At 36.6% G+C, this 19,380-nt stretch overlaps 1 protein-coding gene and 1 long non-coding RNA gene across 4 annotated transcripts; one reads left to right on the forward strand and one right to left on the reverse strand.

Annotated features, from left to right (window-relative positions):
• Positions 1-8,865: 8,865 nt before the first annotated feature.
• Positions 8,866-11,760, forward strand: LOC137727121 (MDIS1-interacting receptor like kinase 2-like). Its single transcript, XM_068466056.1, has 3 exons — positions 8,866-9,932; positions 10,014-11,078; positions 11,158-11,760. The coding sequence occupies exons 1-3, from the start codon at positions 8,876-8,878 to the stop codon at positions 11,532-11,534; spliced, it is 2,499 nt and encodes an 832-aa protein (XP_068322157.1). The 5' UTR covers positions 8,866-8,875; the 3' UTR covers positions 11,535-11,760.
• Positions 11,761-14,534: 2,774 nt separating this feature from the next.
• Positions 14,535-16,281, reverse strand: LOC137725225 (uncharacterized). Of its 3 annotated transcripts, none has more exons than XR_011067477.1 (6): positions 16,235-16,281; positions 15,948-16,006; positions 15,764-15,851; positions 15,618-15,679; positions 15,385-15,523; positions 14,535-15,316 (listed from the first exon to the last, which is right to left on the reverse strand). It is a non-coding gene; the product is annotated as an uncharacterized lncRNA (long non-coding RNA). The 3 variants fall into 3 exon arrangements; XR_011067476.1 differs by having other exon boundaries at positions 14,535-14,832; positions 15,177-15,523; XR_011067475.1 differs by having other exon boundaries at positions 14,535-15,523.
• Positions 16,282-19,380: the final 3,099 nt, after the last annotated feature.

Here is a 19,380-nt window from a genome sequence, read left to right on the forward strand (position 1 = left end):
TTTAAATCTTTGTGATGAAGTCTATTAGGATATATGCTTAAAATTAAAAGTTATGTTATTTTTCCATTAGTAGTCCACACTTGAAGTTCATATGTCAGGTTAAGATGATCATTTCATCTCTTCCGCGAGGATGAACATCAGAGACACAGAGATTCCGTTCTCAGAGAATTGAAGGGAGCAAGCAAAGATGGGGAAGCAAGGGTTGAAGGCCGACAAAATCAACAGCTCTTCTTCTTGTTTGGAGGAGGACCCAAATCCTTGTCCCATCTGCCTCGGACCATAATTCAAGATTCTTACCCCGACAAGTGTCTCCGTACATTCCCCTCCTCTCTCTCAGTTTCTATTTGGTCTCAGTTTCCATATTTTGTAGCATTTTCTCAGAAACCAAACAGGGCATTAAATTTAACTCTTATTCGGTGTTGGGTTTGATTGATCATTATTTCAAGTTTCATGAATTGGGATTTTTTTTATGAATTTGTGTGCTTTAGCAATTGATGGAACTTGAATTTCTTTACAATGGATTCCGTATTAAAGAATAACTTTCAATGGAGAAATTTAAAAAAAAAAAAAGGTCTTGATACGAGCTTCAGATGTTCAATTTATGTTGGGTAGCTTTCCAACTGTCCATTTGATAGGATTAAGTATTATGTTTCCTATGGTTGCTGAGCTAAAATGACCATCTTAACCTCAAGTTCAGGGCTATTGGAATAAGGAAAGTTTTAATTTTGAATATAAATTCTAACAGACTTTATTATAAATGTTCAAATTCAAACTTTATTACCACAAAAGACTATCTTCTGAATACTATATGATCACAGGACTATTTATTCAATTACGCCTTTTACAAATAATAATGGTTATGAGTTAAATAGTTAGTTGTTAGGAAAAAAAGAATCATTGAAAATTAAATCCGTATCATAGTGCATAAATATGATTCATTTTCACAACTGTAGTAAAGCTTTATCTGTAAAATTATATATATTTCATTAATCACGCTTTGGCCTCAAAGTCGTTTGTCCTTAGTCTTGTTTATATTACATGTAAAGCTCTGCGTTTTGGGGCTCTGCGTTTTGGGGCTCTCTCTCTCTCTCTCTCTCTCTCTCTCTCCCTAAATTACAAATAGAAAAATTGAAGCAGGATTTTTTTAGGATTAAGGGATTGAATTGAAGAATGTGGAGAGTCTCAAGTTATGCTCTTTTATAACCACGACAAGTGGCCTAGTAGAAGTACGTTAAAATTCCAAATCAAGTTTGCTCCTTGGTCTTAGATTCAAGGCATGAAACTAGTAAAAATGCTGGTGATTCATTGGTTGAAGGCTTTGAGAAGACATGTACTATTTGAACGTGGTTAGAAGTGGATTGAAATGCCTTTAGGCTTTTCGATTCCCACTAGGAATAAATTTTACCCTTTGGAGTGTGTGTGGGATACCTCAGCCTTGGGCAAAAAAAACAAGTTATGCTCTTTTATGACTAAGACCAATTTTCTTCAATGCTCCAGACTACATTTTTTTAATGAAGCGGTAGAGATATAATCCGGACCATTTAGTAGTATAAAAAAATGAATGATCAAGATTAAATTCAGAATTATTTTTGCTTACTTGCTAGTTTAGTGCATATAAAGCCGTACTACCCAGTAGTTCGAACTATTAAATACTTACCCAATTAAGGCATACAAGTGGTTTGCTTGTTTTGTTTATCTTGTTTTATTTACTTGAATCATTTTTTAGAATATAATTGACACTCCCTTTGGTAGTCTGGTTGCAGAGAAATTGTTGTGCCGGCATTTTGTTTCGCCAAGGGAATGCGCCACGGAGTTGTGTTAGAGCATCTCTAAAAGACCAGGCAAATTACTAGGCGAATTAGATTTGTTGCTGCATCAGCAAAACATGGCCCCAAGGGACTAGACAAATGCCTAGACAAAAATACCTTGCGGGTTCATGAGGTAAAATAGGGAGATGCTCTTATAGTTGTGTTTGAGTGGTAGAAAGTGTAGTGATTGGGAACTCTGTGTGGAAACCAAATTTATAATTTGTTTAAGTCATGTAAACCCCAAGACTGCAGCCCTTATGAAAACCAATCTTTGAGATCAGACCAAACTGTAGCCTTTGTACTCAGGTATATGATACTATTGAGTAGCTATTGGCATAAGGAATAAATACACTAACCAAGCGAGGACCATATCGTTGCATCTCCTCTCCATAACAGGTATTAGGAATCCTTTTCCTCAGGAGCTTGGATTGAGCCATCAACAAAGCCAATCTTATTTTTGACGTTAAGACCAATTGTCATGGCACGACACCATGGCATAGTTATCTCCATCAAGAACCTTGGAGACAAGATGAAGTCCTAAATGATCTGAGGAATGTAGGAAGTATGAATCAGATGAATCCATGGTGTCTGTAGTAACCGCAAAATTCGTATTTCATTGATGAGTCAAACTTATACAGGAAATAGGAATCTATACAAGGCAATTTACAAGACTTGGGGACTACCCCAAGTTAATGAGACAATAAAGAAAATTACAATAATCTTAAATCAGTTACAATTAAACCAAATCGTAATAGGCAGCTTCCTAACTGATTTCATGGTTATGTGTGTTTCATTCCATCTAAGGCTTAGCTGCAAACTGTGTGTATAGGTTGATGTTATGTTATCCAAACCAGAGTTCAACGTCTCCTTTTTCCTGAGTGGAACCCTACTCCCCTCGCCGCCAGTCGGCTTAGCTTTGGTGAATCTTCGCCACCACGAATCGTGCGGAGGACCGAGCTAGTGTTCTCATTCATCATTCTCCTCATTTTCTTTCTACTCTAGAATTCTGAATTTCAGGTACTTTTTTAATTTTGTTATTTTTTATTTTATTTGATAAAGAAGGTGTGCATTTGGTTACTTTTATGAAGCAGAAAATTTGATAGGAGAAATGATCATCAATTTATAGACTAAGAATTTTAGGGTCTGTTTGGTATCATATCCAAAAACTTTGGTTGTTTCTAAAAATAATTTTCAAATAACATCACTTAAAAACAATTTTCTTTTAAATCTCAAAATTTCAAAAATTTGTTTGGTTGAATCTTTAAAAATAATTTTTTTTTAATTTGAATTCAAACTTCATTGTACAAAAATTGGAGGAGAGAAAGAATTGGGAAAGAGAAAAGAGAGAGGAAATAGTTGGTGAGGAGAGAGAAAGACAAGGAGAGGACGAGGAGAATAGGGAGAGAGCAAAAAATTACGGTGAGAAGGTGAGGAGTGAGAAGAAAGAGAGTGTGATGAGAGAGAGACAAGACAAAGGCTGATGAGAGAGAGAAGACAAGGTGTGACGAGAGAAGAAAGAAAGGGTTGAGAGAGAAAAAAGAGGGTTAGGAAGGAGCAAAAGAAGATGTTGAGGAGAGAGCAGGAAAACTCTAAAAACTCACTTTTAGTGTTTTTAATAACTTTGGTAACAAGTAATTTTTCAATTGTAAACTTTTATACTTATACGTATATGATATTTAGATGATGATCAAGATCCTTTGACTTTGGTTTCTGTCATTATTAAGAAAAAGGTTGTGACAATGCTTTTTTATTTTAGTACATCGATATTTTTACATATTATGAGGAGAGGTAGTTCGGCTAAGCCATACAATGGATAACTTAATTTGGTATCGAATTCGCCATCCACGAATTCTACCAAACAAGAATTCAAAGCCTAAAACTCAAAAAATGTTTTTAAAAAGTTGAACTCAAGTAAAATATCAAACAAACCTTGAAGTATTCATCAGCTTCACCGCATTCTCATGTTAAATAATGCAGTAAAGTCTCCCATCAAATTAACTATCCGGCCATTAGAGAGATGTTAGGAAATTTACCACCAACCAAATATATCATCTAATAATCTAATATTGCTTCACCGCATTCTTATTTATATTTTACTTTACTTTTTATTCTCCGAGTATAGTATAGCATGTTAAATTTCAGTGTTAAAAAAGAAAAAACAACAATAGTATGTACATCTTGTTAGAAGAATTCTCAAAAGTTAAATTAAGAATATTGTCAAAGAACATGCATTGTGAGATCCTGAATTCATTGACCATGCAAGTGTTACAATTATAGTTACAGTGTTTTTTTAATTAGTGCATCATTGATCCAAAACTAAGGAAGAATCTTATTACAAAGATATATCCACCATGTGTTTGTTTTAGTACATAGAATTGTAATTGTAAACCAGAAGTTAGTATAACTTTGGTTAGGATTCACATGAGAGATTACCAACCATGGCATTTTAGTTATAAGCATAAAGAAAAGCTTAATGAAATAGAAGTCACCCGAAATTTGTTATTAGATTTTGGTTATCCTGATAAGATTTTTATTAACTATAGCTCTCAATCAAAAAATTTTCCTTTTAAGCGTAAGAAAGTAGCAGAAGATTACTTAAAAGATTGGAAGAAAAATTGTATAAGTTTATCAGAAGTCCTCCAGAATGGTACAAACATATGCATAAGGAAGAGGCAAGGCCTATAGCCATGGTAAATGAAAAATCTTTCAAATTGTCCTCTATATCACTGCATAGATGGACTCCTACACAACACCACATTCTGAGATATCATGTAGCTCGAACGTCAGCCTTGGAGGAATTTGAAGATTTTAATTATGTCATGTTGTTAGTAGCAGAAGACAAAGAGATGTATATTTACAACAAAGCAAATATATATCATCAGCCTTACTGCAAGCCTCAAAATTTTAAGGAAGAAACTACATTAACCTATTGCATATCAAAGAAGATAGTCTAATAGAAGTAGAGTTAGAAGAAGGAGATGATCAATACTAGAACAATATGACAGAAAAGGAACAACACAACGTCGATAACATGAGAAAGGCACAGAAGAGCTGGCAGCAGATAAACAAAGTTGAAAAAGCAACACAATAATACAAGTGAAGAATATTTCACAGTAGCACCATGCAAAGCTACTTACAATACTTCAAGTTTCAGACAAAAGTATAAACATATCTGCGGGACCCGCCATGATGAATGAAATAATGATATAAGAGTAGATAAAAAAGAGAACTTGACCTATTCTGAACTTTTCATACTAAAAATGTCATTTTGATTAAAAATTAAATTTTGAAAGAGCTTTTCATTCAAACCTCTTATTTAAATAATTATTGTACACCCATTAAAATGAATTTCTTTTCTCTTAGTAACACAACCATTACCATACATTAATTTTCACAAATGGTCTTCATGTTTTGTGAACGCATAATTTTCGTCCTTTATGATTCTTTTTGTTTAAAAAGGGAGATAACTAGTGACAAAGGGAGACAATTGATGACAAAAGAAGACGACTGGTAGCAAGCCAAGATTATCCACTCCTTCCGAATCTGGAAAGACTATGATTTTTAAAACCACCACCCTAACCCAAGTGCACCCCTTCCTTTTGACATCCCTGCCCGTCACCACCCTCGTTCACCCACCCAAAATCCAACTGCAGATTTCCTAGATCTCCGAACCCGGGTCTCCTGAGATCTTCCCAATTATCTGCGCGAGGCACAAATTAAGCCCCCTCGCCGTCACTACCCTCCCCCACCCTCCCAAAATACCAAAACTATCCGAATAATATAAACTTAAAATACTAATATTCTTGAGTGGAAGACCGGGCTAGTTTTCTCATTCATCATTTTGCTCATCATTTTCTGTCTGCTCTAATATGCCGAATTTCAGCTACTTTTTGAATCTTGTTATTGTTTGTTTGATTCGATAAAGATGTGCATTTGGTTACTTATTTTTTAAAGCAAAACTTTGATAAGAAAATTGATCATCAATTCATAGACCAAGACTTTTTACGTATTGATCAACTTCACCGTATTTTGCATGTGAAATATATAATGCACTCAAACTCAAGTCTCCCATTAAATTTATTTAAATTATGTAAATAATTTATCCAACGTAGGTTGCAAGATTGGGTATTGGTTTTAGGTCTCATTCTGGATCTTATGTCTTGCCGCGTATTTAAATTGACGAAAATCTCAGGTAGAACCCATGGTTTGTTATGTTCAGTTAATCTCAGTTAACATATTTTTTTCAGTTCCGTAACGAAATATAAACTCTAGGTTGCACAAACATAGACACGGATACGGCGACACGACAAATCTTAAAAATAGGACACAGACACCGCTAAAACACTGCGATTAAAATATAATAAATTTATAATAAATATAACGTATATTAGAAGTAATAATGCGAATCATAATATAACAAAACAATCGTGTTCGTCACATTCATTCATTATACATATCATTGTTTTAAAAATCTCCACCTAGAACCATCTAGGCGCTAGGCGGCTAGCCACTGCCCCGATTAGCCACTAGGCATTTGAAAATTAAGAAAGTGCGCCTAGACCCGCTTAGATGTCCACCTAGGCACCCGCCTAAACCCGTCTAGGTCCGACTCTCACTTAGATAGAAAATCAATAACTTTCTCTTTGCATTTTATTTTGTCAATAAAATGTAGGAGACTTGGAAGAACACTCATTCTGTGTTTGTTCCTCATGTCCTAAGTGTGTTCTAATACTTTATAATCTATACGACATTTTATTTTGCAATTTATGTAGGTCAGTATAATTATGTGTTTTTTAAGTATAAATAGGTACTTATTTATACAATATATAATAAATTTACTTAAATCTGTCTAGTCCACCTAGGCCTGGTTGTTTAAGCGCTAGGCCCTAACCGTCCACCCAACTAATGCCTAGCATATTTTAGAACCTTTATACATATTAGCTAAATAAACACAAACTTAATAATTAAAACAACACAAGTATAGTAATTAAAACAAGAAAAGATATATTTATGCCCAATAACAAATTAAACAACCAACAAATTTTAAAAACTAAGCCTGACATCATTTATAAATAAAGAGGGTGAGTGAAGCATGAACCACTCACCTCCAATTAAAATAGAATGCAACTCGAGTGAAGGCCGTAGAGAGGAAGATGGGAAGAGAGGGAGAAGAGAAATGGAGGGAAGGCGCAGATTAGAGAATCAAGTTAGGTTAGGTCGGGTTGATTTTAGGCTTTAGTGTTCGTATTTTCAAATTGTCCCAAATGTTCCGATGTTTCCTGATCAAAATATTTTCTAAATTTACAAAGAAATGTCCCTGCTGTGTCTTGATCGTGTCCAATCCGTGTGGCGTATCAGAGTGTCTGACACATCGACACTTCGGATTTTAAAGTGCAACCTAGCCTAAACTTCAGAAGATTAAAAACACACAACACTTCGAAATTTCAGAATGTCCGTGCAACCTAGCCTAAACTCTCTGAAATTTCCCGGGGACAGATTTTCTAATCCTTTATTTACGCTTGGAAATTCGGAAAGGATATTTCAACTCAATCAAGAGCTGTCCCCTGGCCCCAGCCATGTGAACAAAGACCAGTCCCGGAGTGCGTGGACTGTGAAGGATGTCTTGGACAAGTGTGGAGTTGACGAATAAATATCAGGCGTCAACGTCAAGCGTGTGGGTTGAGGTATAGAAACGTGTCACATGGGAACACGAAAAACACAATACATAATCGAAAAAGAAAAGAATATCTAGAACAGTACAGCATATGTTCTGACGAGTGATTTTCAAATAGAGCAAGCAGCAGAGCAGCAAGTGAACCGAGTTGATCATATCTTCACCAAAACACTTGCAATACCTTCAAGTAACAATTAATCAAATTAATTAACTAGAAATTCGAATGGACAAATTTGTAAATAGTTTCAGACTCGACAAAATTAGCCAATTGGCTTATGAAATGGACAAATTTGCTAAATGCCCATGGAAATTCAAAATTCAAGAACCACAAACATATGCATAATGCATATAACAAAAGAAATTCGGAAAAACCTGTACTTTCTAGTAGCTCCTCGGAGCGGCCGACCAAATGAAGCTAAAAAATGCCCCTACTACTGTATCTTGACCGTGTCCGACACCTCAGGTTTTAGAATGTCCGTACAACCTAGTGAAAGATTAAAAACACAACGACACTTCGAAGTTTTGGAGTGTCCATGCAACCTAGTGTAAACTCTCTGAAATTTCGGAGGCACAGATTTTCTAATCCTTTCCTTACGCTTGGAAATTCGGAAAGGATTTTTCAACTCAATCAAGAGCTGTCCCCTGGCCCCAGCCTTGTGCACAGACTGAACAAAGTCCAGTCTCAGCGTGCGTGGACTGTTGTGAAGGATGTCTTGGTCTAAGTGTGGAGTTGACGCATAAATATCAGGCGTCAACGTCAAGCGTGTGGATTAAGGCATGGAAATGTGTCACATGTAATAAAAAAAAAAACACAACGCGTAATTGAAAAAGAAAAGAATATCTAGAAGAGTACAACAAAATGTTCTGATGAGTGATTTTCAAATAAAGCAAGCAGCAGAGCAGCAAGTGAACCGAGTTGGTCATGTCTTCACCAAAACACTTGCAATACCTTCCAAGTAACAATTAATCAAATTAATTAACTAGAAATTCAAATGGACAAATTTGTAAACATTTTCAGGCCCGACAAAATTAGCCAATTGGCTAATGAAATGGACAAATTTGCCAAATGCCCATGGAAATTCAAAATTCAGGAACCACAAACATATGCATATAATAAAAAGTAAATGAAAAACAGAATAACCTTGCGACAAAAAAAAACATAGGAAATTCAGAAAAACTTGTACTTTCGGGTAGCTTCTCGGAACGGCCGACCCAATGAAGCTTTCGGCGGGCCCGGCAGCGGCAATCCATTGAGCTTATTGGAAGTCAGAGGCAGCAGAGGATTAAAGGCACGCGTCCTTTAATGGTCATGTGCGAAATTCCAAGCGTCAAGAAAGGATCATAAACTCTGCATGCACCTCCAAAGGGAAAAGGGAAAAAATAACAGATCATCATGCAACTCAAAACCATGACGTTTCATTATATGCTCCTGCTGCTGTCCGCATTGCCACTGATCAAAACGACGTCAATATCTCCAGGAAAACAAGCAGAATCACTCATCAAATGGAAGGACGACTTGTCTTCATCATCATGGCCACCTTCGCTACTCAATTCATGGTCCCTCACCAACCTCAACAGCCTCTGCAACTGGACTGCCATTGTCTGCACCAAAACCAACAGAGTATCCAAAATAGACCTCTTCAATATGCAAATTACAGGAACGCTCGCTATCTTCGATTTTTCTCTATTTCCGAATCTCACCCACTTCAACCTGAATGGCAACTATTTCCGAGGGCCTATACCATCTGCCATTGGAAATCTCTCCAGGCTCACAACTTTGGACTTCGGCAACAACCAATTCTCTGGCCCAATTCCGGACAGTATGGGTTTGATTTCTGGTCTTCAATATATTGACCTGAGTTCGAATGTTCTGCAAGGGAAAATTCCACCCTCTACAGGCAAACTTTGGGAGCTCCAGTTCCTTGATCTTTCATACAACTCCTTAAACTCTTCTATCCCTTCTGAGCTTGGTCTGTGCACAAACCTCACCTACTTGTCCCTGTCTTACAATAAACTCAATGGCGAACTGCCTTTGTTCTTGTCCAAACTTAAAAACAATAGCTTCAGCGCAACCATTTCAGCAGAAATTGGGCTGTTGACACAATTGCAGTATCTAAGCCTTTATTCCAACGAATTCAGCGGAGAGATTCCTCAGAGTCTAGGCAATTTCTCTCAACTTCAAGTACTGTATTTGGACCATAACAACTTGACAGGAGAGATTCCTCAGAGTCTAGGCAAATTGACTCAGCTTCTGGGACTCGATTTGTCCAATAACCACTTGACAGGAGAGATTCCTCAGAGTCTAGGCAAATTGACTCAGCTTCAAGGACTCGATTTGTTCGATAACAACTTGACAGGAGAGATTCCTCAGAGTCTAGGCAATTTATCTCGCCTTCGTGAACTCGATTTGTCCGCTAACAACTTCACAGGAGTGATCCCACGGATTTCAGGTATGTTGGACCTCATGCTTCTTTCATTGTCTAATAACAATTTGACAGGGGTAATACCAATTCATCTGTTTCTCGTCGTAGGTTTAACAGGTTTGGTCTACTTGAATCTCAGCAGCAATTTACTATCGGGTGCAATACCATCAAAATTGCGCATGCTCACAGAATTAGACGTTTTCAATGCCTCGCACAATCATCTCTCAGGCGAAATCCAATCAGCATTAGCTGACCTGTTGACTCTAAATATAAGTAGCTATGACTTTTCGTATAACAACTTAACAGGGCCATTCCCACCTTGTAGCATTATCAATACGTTTTCAACGGGTACTTTTGTTGGTCACTATGGCTTGTGGAGTCATGCAGGGAGACCAACTGAATGTCAGTCCTACAGTACAAATTCCAAAAGACCTAACAAGAATATAGTATCTGTTTTCCTTTATTCCCTTTGGGGTTTCACAGTAGGTGCAATTTCCATTGCTGCTCTCTTTCTTATGTTTCGTAAGAGGTCCACGATCCGGCCTCCGGTAATCAAACCTTCTCAAAACTTCGAGAGTTTTGAAGCAATGATAATGCAAGAGGAAGTAAAATTTACGTTTGCAGAAGTTGTGAAGGCTGTAGATGACTTTCATGAGAAATACTGCATTGGCGAAGGAGGTTTTGGAAAGGTTTACAAGGCAGAGCTCCAATTAGGCCAAGTTGTTGCAGTTAAGAGGCTTAACACGAACGACTCTAATGACGTTCCAGCGATCAATCTTCAAAGTTTTCAGAATGAAATCCAGACTTTGACAACTATCCGGCATCGAAACGTCATAAGGCTATATGGCTTCTCTACAAGGAAGGGTTGCATATTCTTGCTTTATGAATACTTAGAGAGAGGCAGCCTCGGAAAAGCATTATATGGGGTAGAAGGGGTTACTGAACTTGGCTGGCCAATAAGGGTAAAAATTGTGCAAGGACTTGCTTGTGCACTTTCCTATCTGCACCATGACTGCTCACCACCAATTGTGCATCGTGATGTAACTGTCAATAATGTATTGCTCGAGCAGGATTTTGAGCCCCGACTCTCAGATTTTGGAACAGCAAAACTATTGAGTATTGATTCATCCAACTGGACCAACATTGTTGGTACGCTAGGATACATGGCCCCAGGTAATGTAAAAATTTTAATGTTGTGCAATTTTGTACTATCTTTTGTAGAGTTGACATATTTTGTTCTCTTTATACGCAGAGCTTGCATATATTATGCAGGTGACGGACAAGTGTGATGTTTATAGCTTCGGAGTGGTGGCACTAGAAGTCATGATGGGAAGGCACCCCAGGGATATCCTAGAGTCCCAGATATTAGAATCATCAACGTCAATGAAAGAAAATGTAGACTTGCTTCTGAAAGATGTGTTAGATCAACGACTAAAGCCTCCAACCAATGAATTGGCAAAGGCAGTGGTGCTTGTAATGAGCATAGCATTGGCTTGTATACGGACGCGTCCTGGGTTGCGTCCAACAATGCATTTTGTGTCACAAAATCTATCAGCTCAGAGTCTTCCTTGCCTTCCTGAGCCATTTGGTATGCTTACCATCAACAAGCTATCGGCCCTTCAAAACTAGAAGAAAATAGAGAACATGTAGCTCCAACTTCACATTAGAATTCTTGCTGCAAGCAGTCTATCAAATAAGGAGAAGTTGTGGAATTTTATTTTTTTTAATTTTTTTCTTGATGTTTACAACAAACTTCATAAACATGTAATTGATATCTGCACCACCCTGATTACTACACAATGTTGCAAATTGTGTTTGGTAATGTGGAATTCGTACTTGCATAAATAACCAGTTACACACAAGTAACTGAAATGACGGTATAGTACCTAAGAACCAATGAAGTGATACTTTGCTTGCTATACATGGATATGCGTACTATAAGAAACATTCCTTTGCAGATCGTATTGTGTCATCAATATTATACCCATAGTTTCAAGTAATCACCCACTGCCCCAACGATGCTCCTGTAGAGACTAGGATCCAAAACAGAAGAATACCATGATTTAACAACTTATGATTTGGATGACAAGGAGTGAGGCAGCGCATGCAATGAAGCATATCAGTTTTGTGCAGAAGATCTGCAATATACTAGGACTGATGAACAAAGATACCTTGATGAAAATCACAAAAGGAAAATAGAAAAGTAGAAGACACAATACTTGAGCATTTGGCAGGAATAGCAAGCTCATGAAAAAATTGCTTAACCATCTTATAAATTCAATTGTCAAACATTATAATGTTAACCCCAGACAAAGATAAAGCACATAGTTTGTTTACAAATCAAAACAAAGTGCTGCCATAATGTGCAACTGAAAAAATGCTTCTTAATGCGCCTTGCAAGAAATGAATGCAGTTCGAAAACACCCCAGAAATCTTTACCACCCCAATCTTACTAAATAGAAGCATAAATGGACAGGATCCCTCCTCAATTTTGTAACAGAAATTCTAACAAAGAATATCAGGCTCCAAGGGCCTTCATTTATCTTTGGCAAAAATATGTACACTGCAAGTTTAGTTCAAACGAAACAAATACGCGTGTAAAGTAAAAGGCATCAACGCTACATGCACTGCTTTACAACCATCTCAAGTTGTTGACACAACGCTTAAAATATTTGAGACTCAACTTTTCATACAAACAGAACACCTGACCTAAACAATAACAGAAGTTATGGTATCTGAATTTAGCAGGCAGACGCTTTGCAAAGCTTTCTCCAATATCATCTCATATTCCCTTTTCATCTTTCCTATATGATACAGTAAACCGTTCAAATTCAGACGTAAATAAGACAATCTGCCACACTGTACTATTACAGTTGCTAGTCCTGAACAATAATGCAAGTGCAACTGCTCTTAATCGAGAACTTCATCAAATAAACAATAATAAAATCTAATGTAACCTGTCAAAAATCCAAAAAAATAAAATAAAGTGATCATTTGAAGGCACCGTAATGCCTTTTAGCCATCGTACACTTGCAGCATGTAATTGATGCATCTGTTGTTCAATGCAATCATTTGCTCGGCTAAAAAAGTTAAAATACAGTGATATCCAATTTATGAGAAATCATGCAGAAGCAAATGTAAATGATAATGGAATCATGAATGCGAATGAGACACAAACTTGCCAAAAAGAAAACCTATTATAGCGTGCAAAGATACTCTCATCGTATTTTTTTATTGCATCATCCATTTCGCAACAGATTTAAAAAAGTCTGTTTGAAAAAGCTTTTTGCTATATGATTCGGTTTTGCGAAAAATAATACGAAAAAAAATAAAGAAACAATTATCGAAAAGACAGAATAATGGCCTAGTAATGGCAAAAAACACTCCTCAACAAAGCACACGAACATGTGAGTTGAAATTTTGAAACATTCGACAACAAAAGGAAAGAAGCAAAGTTAGAAGAAAAGAAAGAGATGCTCACTTAAAATGAAAGAAGAAACAATACCAGGCTTCTTCTCTTCAGCATCCAGAATTCCATCGCCGCCTCCTTCAACCTTAAAACATATTTAAAATACAAAATGGAAAAAACCTAGAAGAAATCATCCCATAGAATTAAATCATCCAAGTAAAATTAGACCATGGACACAAAGAAACGAAGGCAGTTTAATCTGACTTAGTGACTTACTGAATAATCTTCGAATTTGTCCCACGCAATCGTTCGACTTCAACCCCCATCCTCGTTGCCCCTGTCATATGTAGACATAAAGAAAAAAAAAAAGCAACTTTAAGTTATCAATCAAATCATTTGCTTGTCTAAAAAAGTTCAAATACAATAAATATATTCACATCCAATTTATGAGATATCATGCAAATGTAAATGATTACAGAATCATGAATGCGAATAAGAAACACAAACTTGCCAAAAAGAAAACCCACCGTACAACGGAAATCTCACTATGCTAATACAAATTCAAATCAAGAAAATGCAAATCCGTATTTCTAGCATTGAACAGGTTAAAGAGAAAACTAAAAGCATAATCCTTAAACCTTACAACGGCAATCTCACTATGCTAAAACAACCATCAATTTCGTGAATAATGTCCATAGTGCATACCATACATAATCGTGCTAGGGCAATCTCACTATGCTAAAACAACCATCAATTTCTTCCTAACAACACACCCAAAATATAATTCTTTAATAGATTTAATTCATTCCATACATAATCGTGCTAGGGTTATGGTGTTGCCCTCTTTGTGTTCTTCTTCTCTGAATAAATATGGAACCAAACCTATGAACTGTCTGTCCAACTCAATACAAAAAAAAGACAAATTAAAAATCAAGAAGTACAAACCAAGCATTATTAAAATAGGTAAAACTTAGACATTGCTCATATGCAGAGCAAAGTACAATTTGCCCTACCAACTTGTTGAACACAAAAATACACAGATTTGAGCTTTTACCTCAACGAAAGTGAAAAATGGGAACAATCTGCAGCAGAGTGAATTGGGCCAGCAACAGAGAAAACCCAGTTGAGAGAGAAAGACCACATAAATACCGCTATGAAAACCATAACATTTGCAGATAGTCCATTAGCTAGAACAAATCATAACACTAAGGGCAGCAAACCCAGAAAAAGACATTAATTAGTTATACCAGAATTACTAAGACTTGACAGTAAAAGATTTTATTTATATGGACAGTTTGTATCCGGAAACTATAAAACTTTACGTATGTTTTAGAAGGTCAATTTTTGTTCTTATCCTTCTTGAGCTGAGCTTACATTTGAGACTATAAAACCGTTTAGTTATCTAATTGCAGCAAAAGAAAAATGGACTTGCAAAAATATAAACCTTCTTGAGCTGAGCTTACATTCTTGATTTTCTCTTGATGACTTGCACATTCAAAAATCAGGGGTCCAGGAAACCTTCAAAATGATAAATAAAAAAATTATGTCCTCCATATCATATAACGTAGTAACGAAAGAAGCAATGCAAAACAGTCTCTAAGAACCAAGTTAGCATCCATAGGCACACCCCAACAGTCTCAAGATTTTTGTTCCATGTATAGTGTACCTTTCATTTTCAAAATAAAACATCTTCATGTACCAAGTAAATGATAACATAAAGTATGATTTTCAATCTACAGAATTTTGTAATCAAACCCATATATATATACATACAAGTAGAAAAATCAACTATTTCCCTAGTACTAACAAAATTAGTAGTGTATATAGTACACTTTTGGTTTTGGAGGAGGAAGCAACCATACCCTGAATATATATAAGCACACTTTTGGAATTGGAATTTCTTCTTGGATACTAAAATTGCAGGGTAAAACATACTTGAACCATTTCACTGACGAAGTTGAAACCTCCAAGGTCCATAACGGATCCAGCTAGCAAATATTCACTAATGAGCTGTCAAGTTTTGGTATGAAGGAAGCAGAATATGAACATTAAGTACGATCATAGCATTACGTTTTCTCTATAAGTTTGGAAATATAAGTACATGCGTATGTACTTATGAATGTATGTATCAGATCAGTTGTCCAGCGAAAGCAAAGGCAATGCCACCACAGGTTGCAGATACAATAAGACCACCAAATCTGATATTAATCTACAATGAAACCAGTAGATGAGTTCAAATCAGCATTTTTTGTTAAGAGAAGACCAATGAACTTAACGAAACTGTAATGAGCCAGTAAGTTTACCTCAAGTCTAGTTGCAGCACTGGATATTTTGATTTAGAATTTGATATTATGAAGACATTGTCCTAAAAATATTACAAACAAAGTTACATTTAGGACCGTTAAGATAAATAACTGGAGCAATTATATTTTCCATGAAGCAATCTTACATTGTGATCAATCAGTGTTGGTGTATCTTCTCTTCTATTATCATTATCCAGATTGAAAACATCATGTAGTTGAAACGACCTATTTATACTACAATAGAGTTGGTGAGAACAGACCATAATGGCTAGATTCAAAGGACAAAGAATATATGAAAAACTGTACTGAATTTAAGTTAGAAGCATGTACTTTTCTTCTTTCGTCTAATTTTTCTTCGACTTTACTCTCGCAACTGTTTCGAGTACCGCCTGATCCACACAAAGATAGGTAAAAAATGAAATTAGAAAGAATTACAACATATTGCATTTGAGACCGAGTCAAGTATGCAGCAAAACATTAGATTGCACTATATTTGCACTAGCAACCCATGAATTACGATAAGAAATGGCAATGTAAAGGTTTCAAATTCCTTAAATAAAACCGCATCAGATCTTAAGAAATGGTTCAATGCTAGATAAAATTTGTTTAGTATTCACCTGCTGGCCAGTGACGCTGTTATTGAAACTTCCAGGATCAGTAGCTGCAAGTATAATCAAGCAAGGGAAACAATAAAATTAATTTAAGACTAAAAACATGAATTAGCTAACAATAACAACTGCATTTAACAATTTAAACATAATCTGATGGATTTTAAAGAATGAAATTTCACCACAACCAACTTTTCCTTGCTCTTGGCGGCGGCCCTTCTGATGTCTCCTATGGAGAGCGCGAAGTTGGCGTTTTGGGCACGGCGGGTGAGTGCTTCGGACTTCTGAGGGATCTGGGTGCTCAGTGCCTCGTTGCCTGAGACTTTCGAGGGATTTGGGTTTAGGGCTTTCTTTTCCCGGCTTCTGGGTGTCCTGGATCTGAGGGTTTGCGAGGAACTCATTGCCGAGATTAGCGAAATGCGGGATTCGGAATCGAAAAGGTGAGACCTTGAGGGGCCGCGGTCTCAGAGGAGGCGATAAAGAAGACGAGGAAGAAGAATCAGTGGGGACTTTGAGGGTTTTTCGGTATTTAAGTGGATTTATAAGGCGGGAAAGATGAGGTGGCACTGGTGTGTTACACAGACACAGATAAGAAAAAAGAAAAGAAATCTCAATTAATTATATAAATATGTTACTCTATTTGTATTTCTTGTTTGATAATAATATTAGTATCATTCGCTTTGATTACGTGAGCTGTATGATTAGAGAAAAATTTGTGTGGAACATGGCTTGCCATTGGATTTTGTTGAGTGATACTTCAATCCACTCAAATTTCATGGTAAGTTTTAAATAAAATATTTTATCATTATTTTATATTTACATTCTCATTTTATACTAATTAATATACATCATATGTGACATCCCACATCGCCTAGGGGAGTGATCCTTAAATATATATTCTCATCCTTACCTAGCACGAGGCCTTTTGGGAGCTCACTGGCTTCGGGTTCCGTAAGAACTCCGAAGTTAAGCGAGAAGGGGGCTAGAGCAATCCCATGATGGGTGACCCACTAGGAAGTTGCTCGTGGGTTCCCAAAAACAAACAAAACCGTGAGGGAATGGTAAGCCCAAAGCGGACAATATCGTGCTATGGTGGTGGAGCGGACCCGGAAAGTGATCCACCTCCGGCCGGGATGTGACATCATACACCATGAGATCAATGTAATGGTTCATTTTTTTCTTCTTTTCCTCACTCTCTTTTTTATTCCCAAATTTTTCAGATCTCCATTGCCTCAGCACTCTCATATCAATTGAAAAAAAATCAAAATTAGACTAACATATTCTTAAAATACTCATAATAAAGAAAAGTAAATGTTGTGTCAAACATAGCCAAATAACAGAATTCATATTATAAATATAAAGAAACCTCCTCACCCGAACCCAAAAACCCCCGATTATAAGAAAGAAACAAATAACCCTAATATGCGATCAAACAAACAATTGTATAATGAACAAAAAAAGGAATATTGTTTTTTTTTTTTGGGTAAACAAAAAGAGTATTGTTTAAGGAACCAAAAACCCCCAATTACCACTGGGTGCTGAATATATATATATATATATATATATATATATATATATATATATGTATTGTTTAAGAAAAGCAAGAAACGGGGAGAGAATAAAATGAAGTGTCCTACTGCAAAATATAATTTGGAGGGAACATTTGGGAAGAAAAAAAGGGATAAGAAGAAATTAGGGTAAATTGCACAAAAATATCTCAATTATTGATCTCACGACACTTTTATACCTAATCTTTTTAAAATGACAATGTCATACTTCATCTTACGAATTTGTGCCAATGTCATACCTCCGTCAGTTTTTCTGTTAATTTTTCTGTTAAGTGCTAACGTGGCTACATGCGGGATCCACTTACTAATCCAACTGGATTAAAAAATTATTAAATATATTTTTAATAATTAATAATTTTTTTATTAAATCTCTCTCTCTCTCCTCTCTCTCTTCCCCTTCTCTGTCGCCTCTCTCTCTTCTCTGAATCCCCAAAACCCTTTCCCACCCGACTCCTCCTCCCCTCCCTGTCTCTCTCTCTTATCCCCCATCTTCATCTTCTTCCCCCTACCTGCCAACCCAGAAAAAAAAAAAAAAAAAAAAAAAAAAAAAAAAAAGCAAACTTCCCCGACCCCTTCCCCTTCCCCTCATCCTCTCCTCTCTTCTCCCTTATCTTCATCTTCTTCCCAATTCGTCTTCTCCCCGCACCCAACTTCGCGCCCACTCTCATACCTCCTATACACACCCCACTCTTTAAATCCACACCTATTCCTCCCATTTTCTCAGCGCCCAAGTTCTCCACCCGTAGAATCGACCTTCGCCGGGGTAGACGAGATCTGGTTTTTTTTCTGGGTTGCAGGTAATGGGTGTGAGGGTGGGTGTGGAGGGTTTAGGGAAGACGAGAGGGGGGAAGAAAGGGATGGGTTGCAGGGAAGAGGGGTCAGGGAAGATGAAGATGGTTTTTTTTTTTTTTTTTCTAGGTTGCAAGTTGGGCTTAGGTGGGGGAGAAGAGGGGGTGGGGAGGGGGGGGAAGACAAATTGGTTTTTTTTTTTTTTTTTTTTTTTTTTTTTTTTTCTGGGTTGCAGGGAAGAAGATGAAGATTGGGGAGGGAGGGAGGGGAGAGAGAAAGAGGGAGGGGAGGGGGGAATCGGGTGGGAAGGGGTTTTGGGGATGCAGAGAAGAGAGAGAGGAGAGAGAATGATTTAATAAAAAATTATTTTTAAAATTATTAATTATTAATTATTAAAAATATATTTAATAATTTTTTAATCCAGTGGATTAGTAAGTGGATCCCGCATGTAGCCACGTCAGCACTTAACAGAAAAACTAACGGAGGTATGACATTGTCATTTTAAAAAGATTAGGTATAAAAGTGTCGTAAGACCAATAGTTGAGGTACTTTTATGTAATTTACCCGAGAAATTAGATTGATTTTATGATGGATATTAATTAGTATAAAATTAATTATGGGAATGTGAAATATAAAAAAATGATAAAAGACTATATTTAAACTTGCCAAGTCGCGAGTTTTGAGTGGATTGTAGTGTCACTTAGAAAAATCCAGTGCAAGCCAAGCCCTACACAAGTTTTTTTTTGTACGATTGATGCAGGTTTCTTTTATTCGTGGGCCAGAAGATCTCAAACATGA

Source organism: Pyrus communis, chromosome 2, assembly GCF_963583255.1.
Source record: "Pyrus communis chromosome 2, drPyrComm1.1, whole genome shotgun sequence".
Classification (NCBI taxonomy): domain Eukaryota; kingdom Viridiplantae; phylum Streptophyta; class Magnoliopsida; order Rosales; family Rosaceae; genus Pyrus; species Pyrus communis.

Coding starts and splice junctions, on each gene's coding strand:
- LOC137727121 (XM_068466056.1), top strand. CDS start 8,876: ATGCAACTCAAAACCATGACGTTTCATTATATGCTCCTGCTGCTGTCC. Junction 9,933..10,013: donor AGTGATCCCACGGATTTCAG/GTATGTTGGACC, acceptor TTCTCGTCGTAG/GTTTAACAGGTTTGGTCTAC. Junction 11,079..11,157: donor GCTAGGATACATGGCCCCAG/GTAATGTAAAAA, acceptor CTTTATACGCAG/AGCTTGCATATATTATGCAG.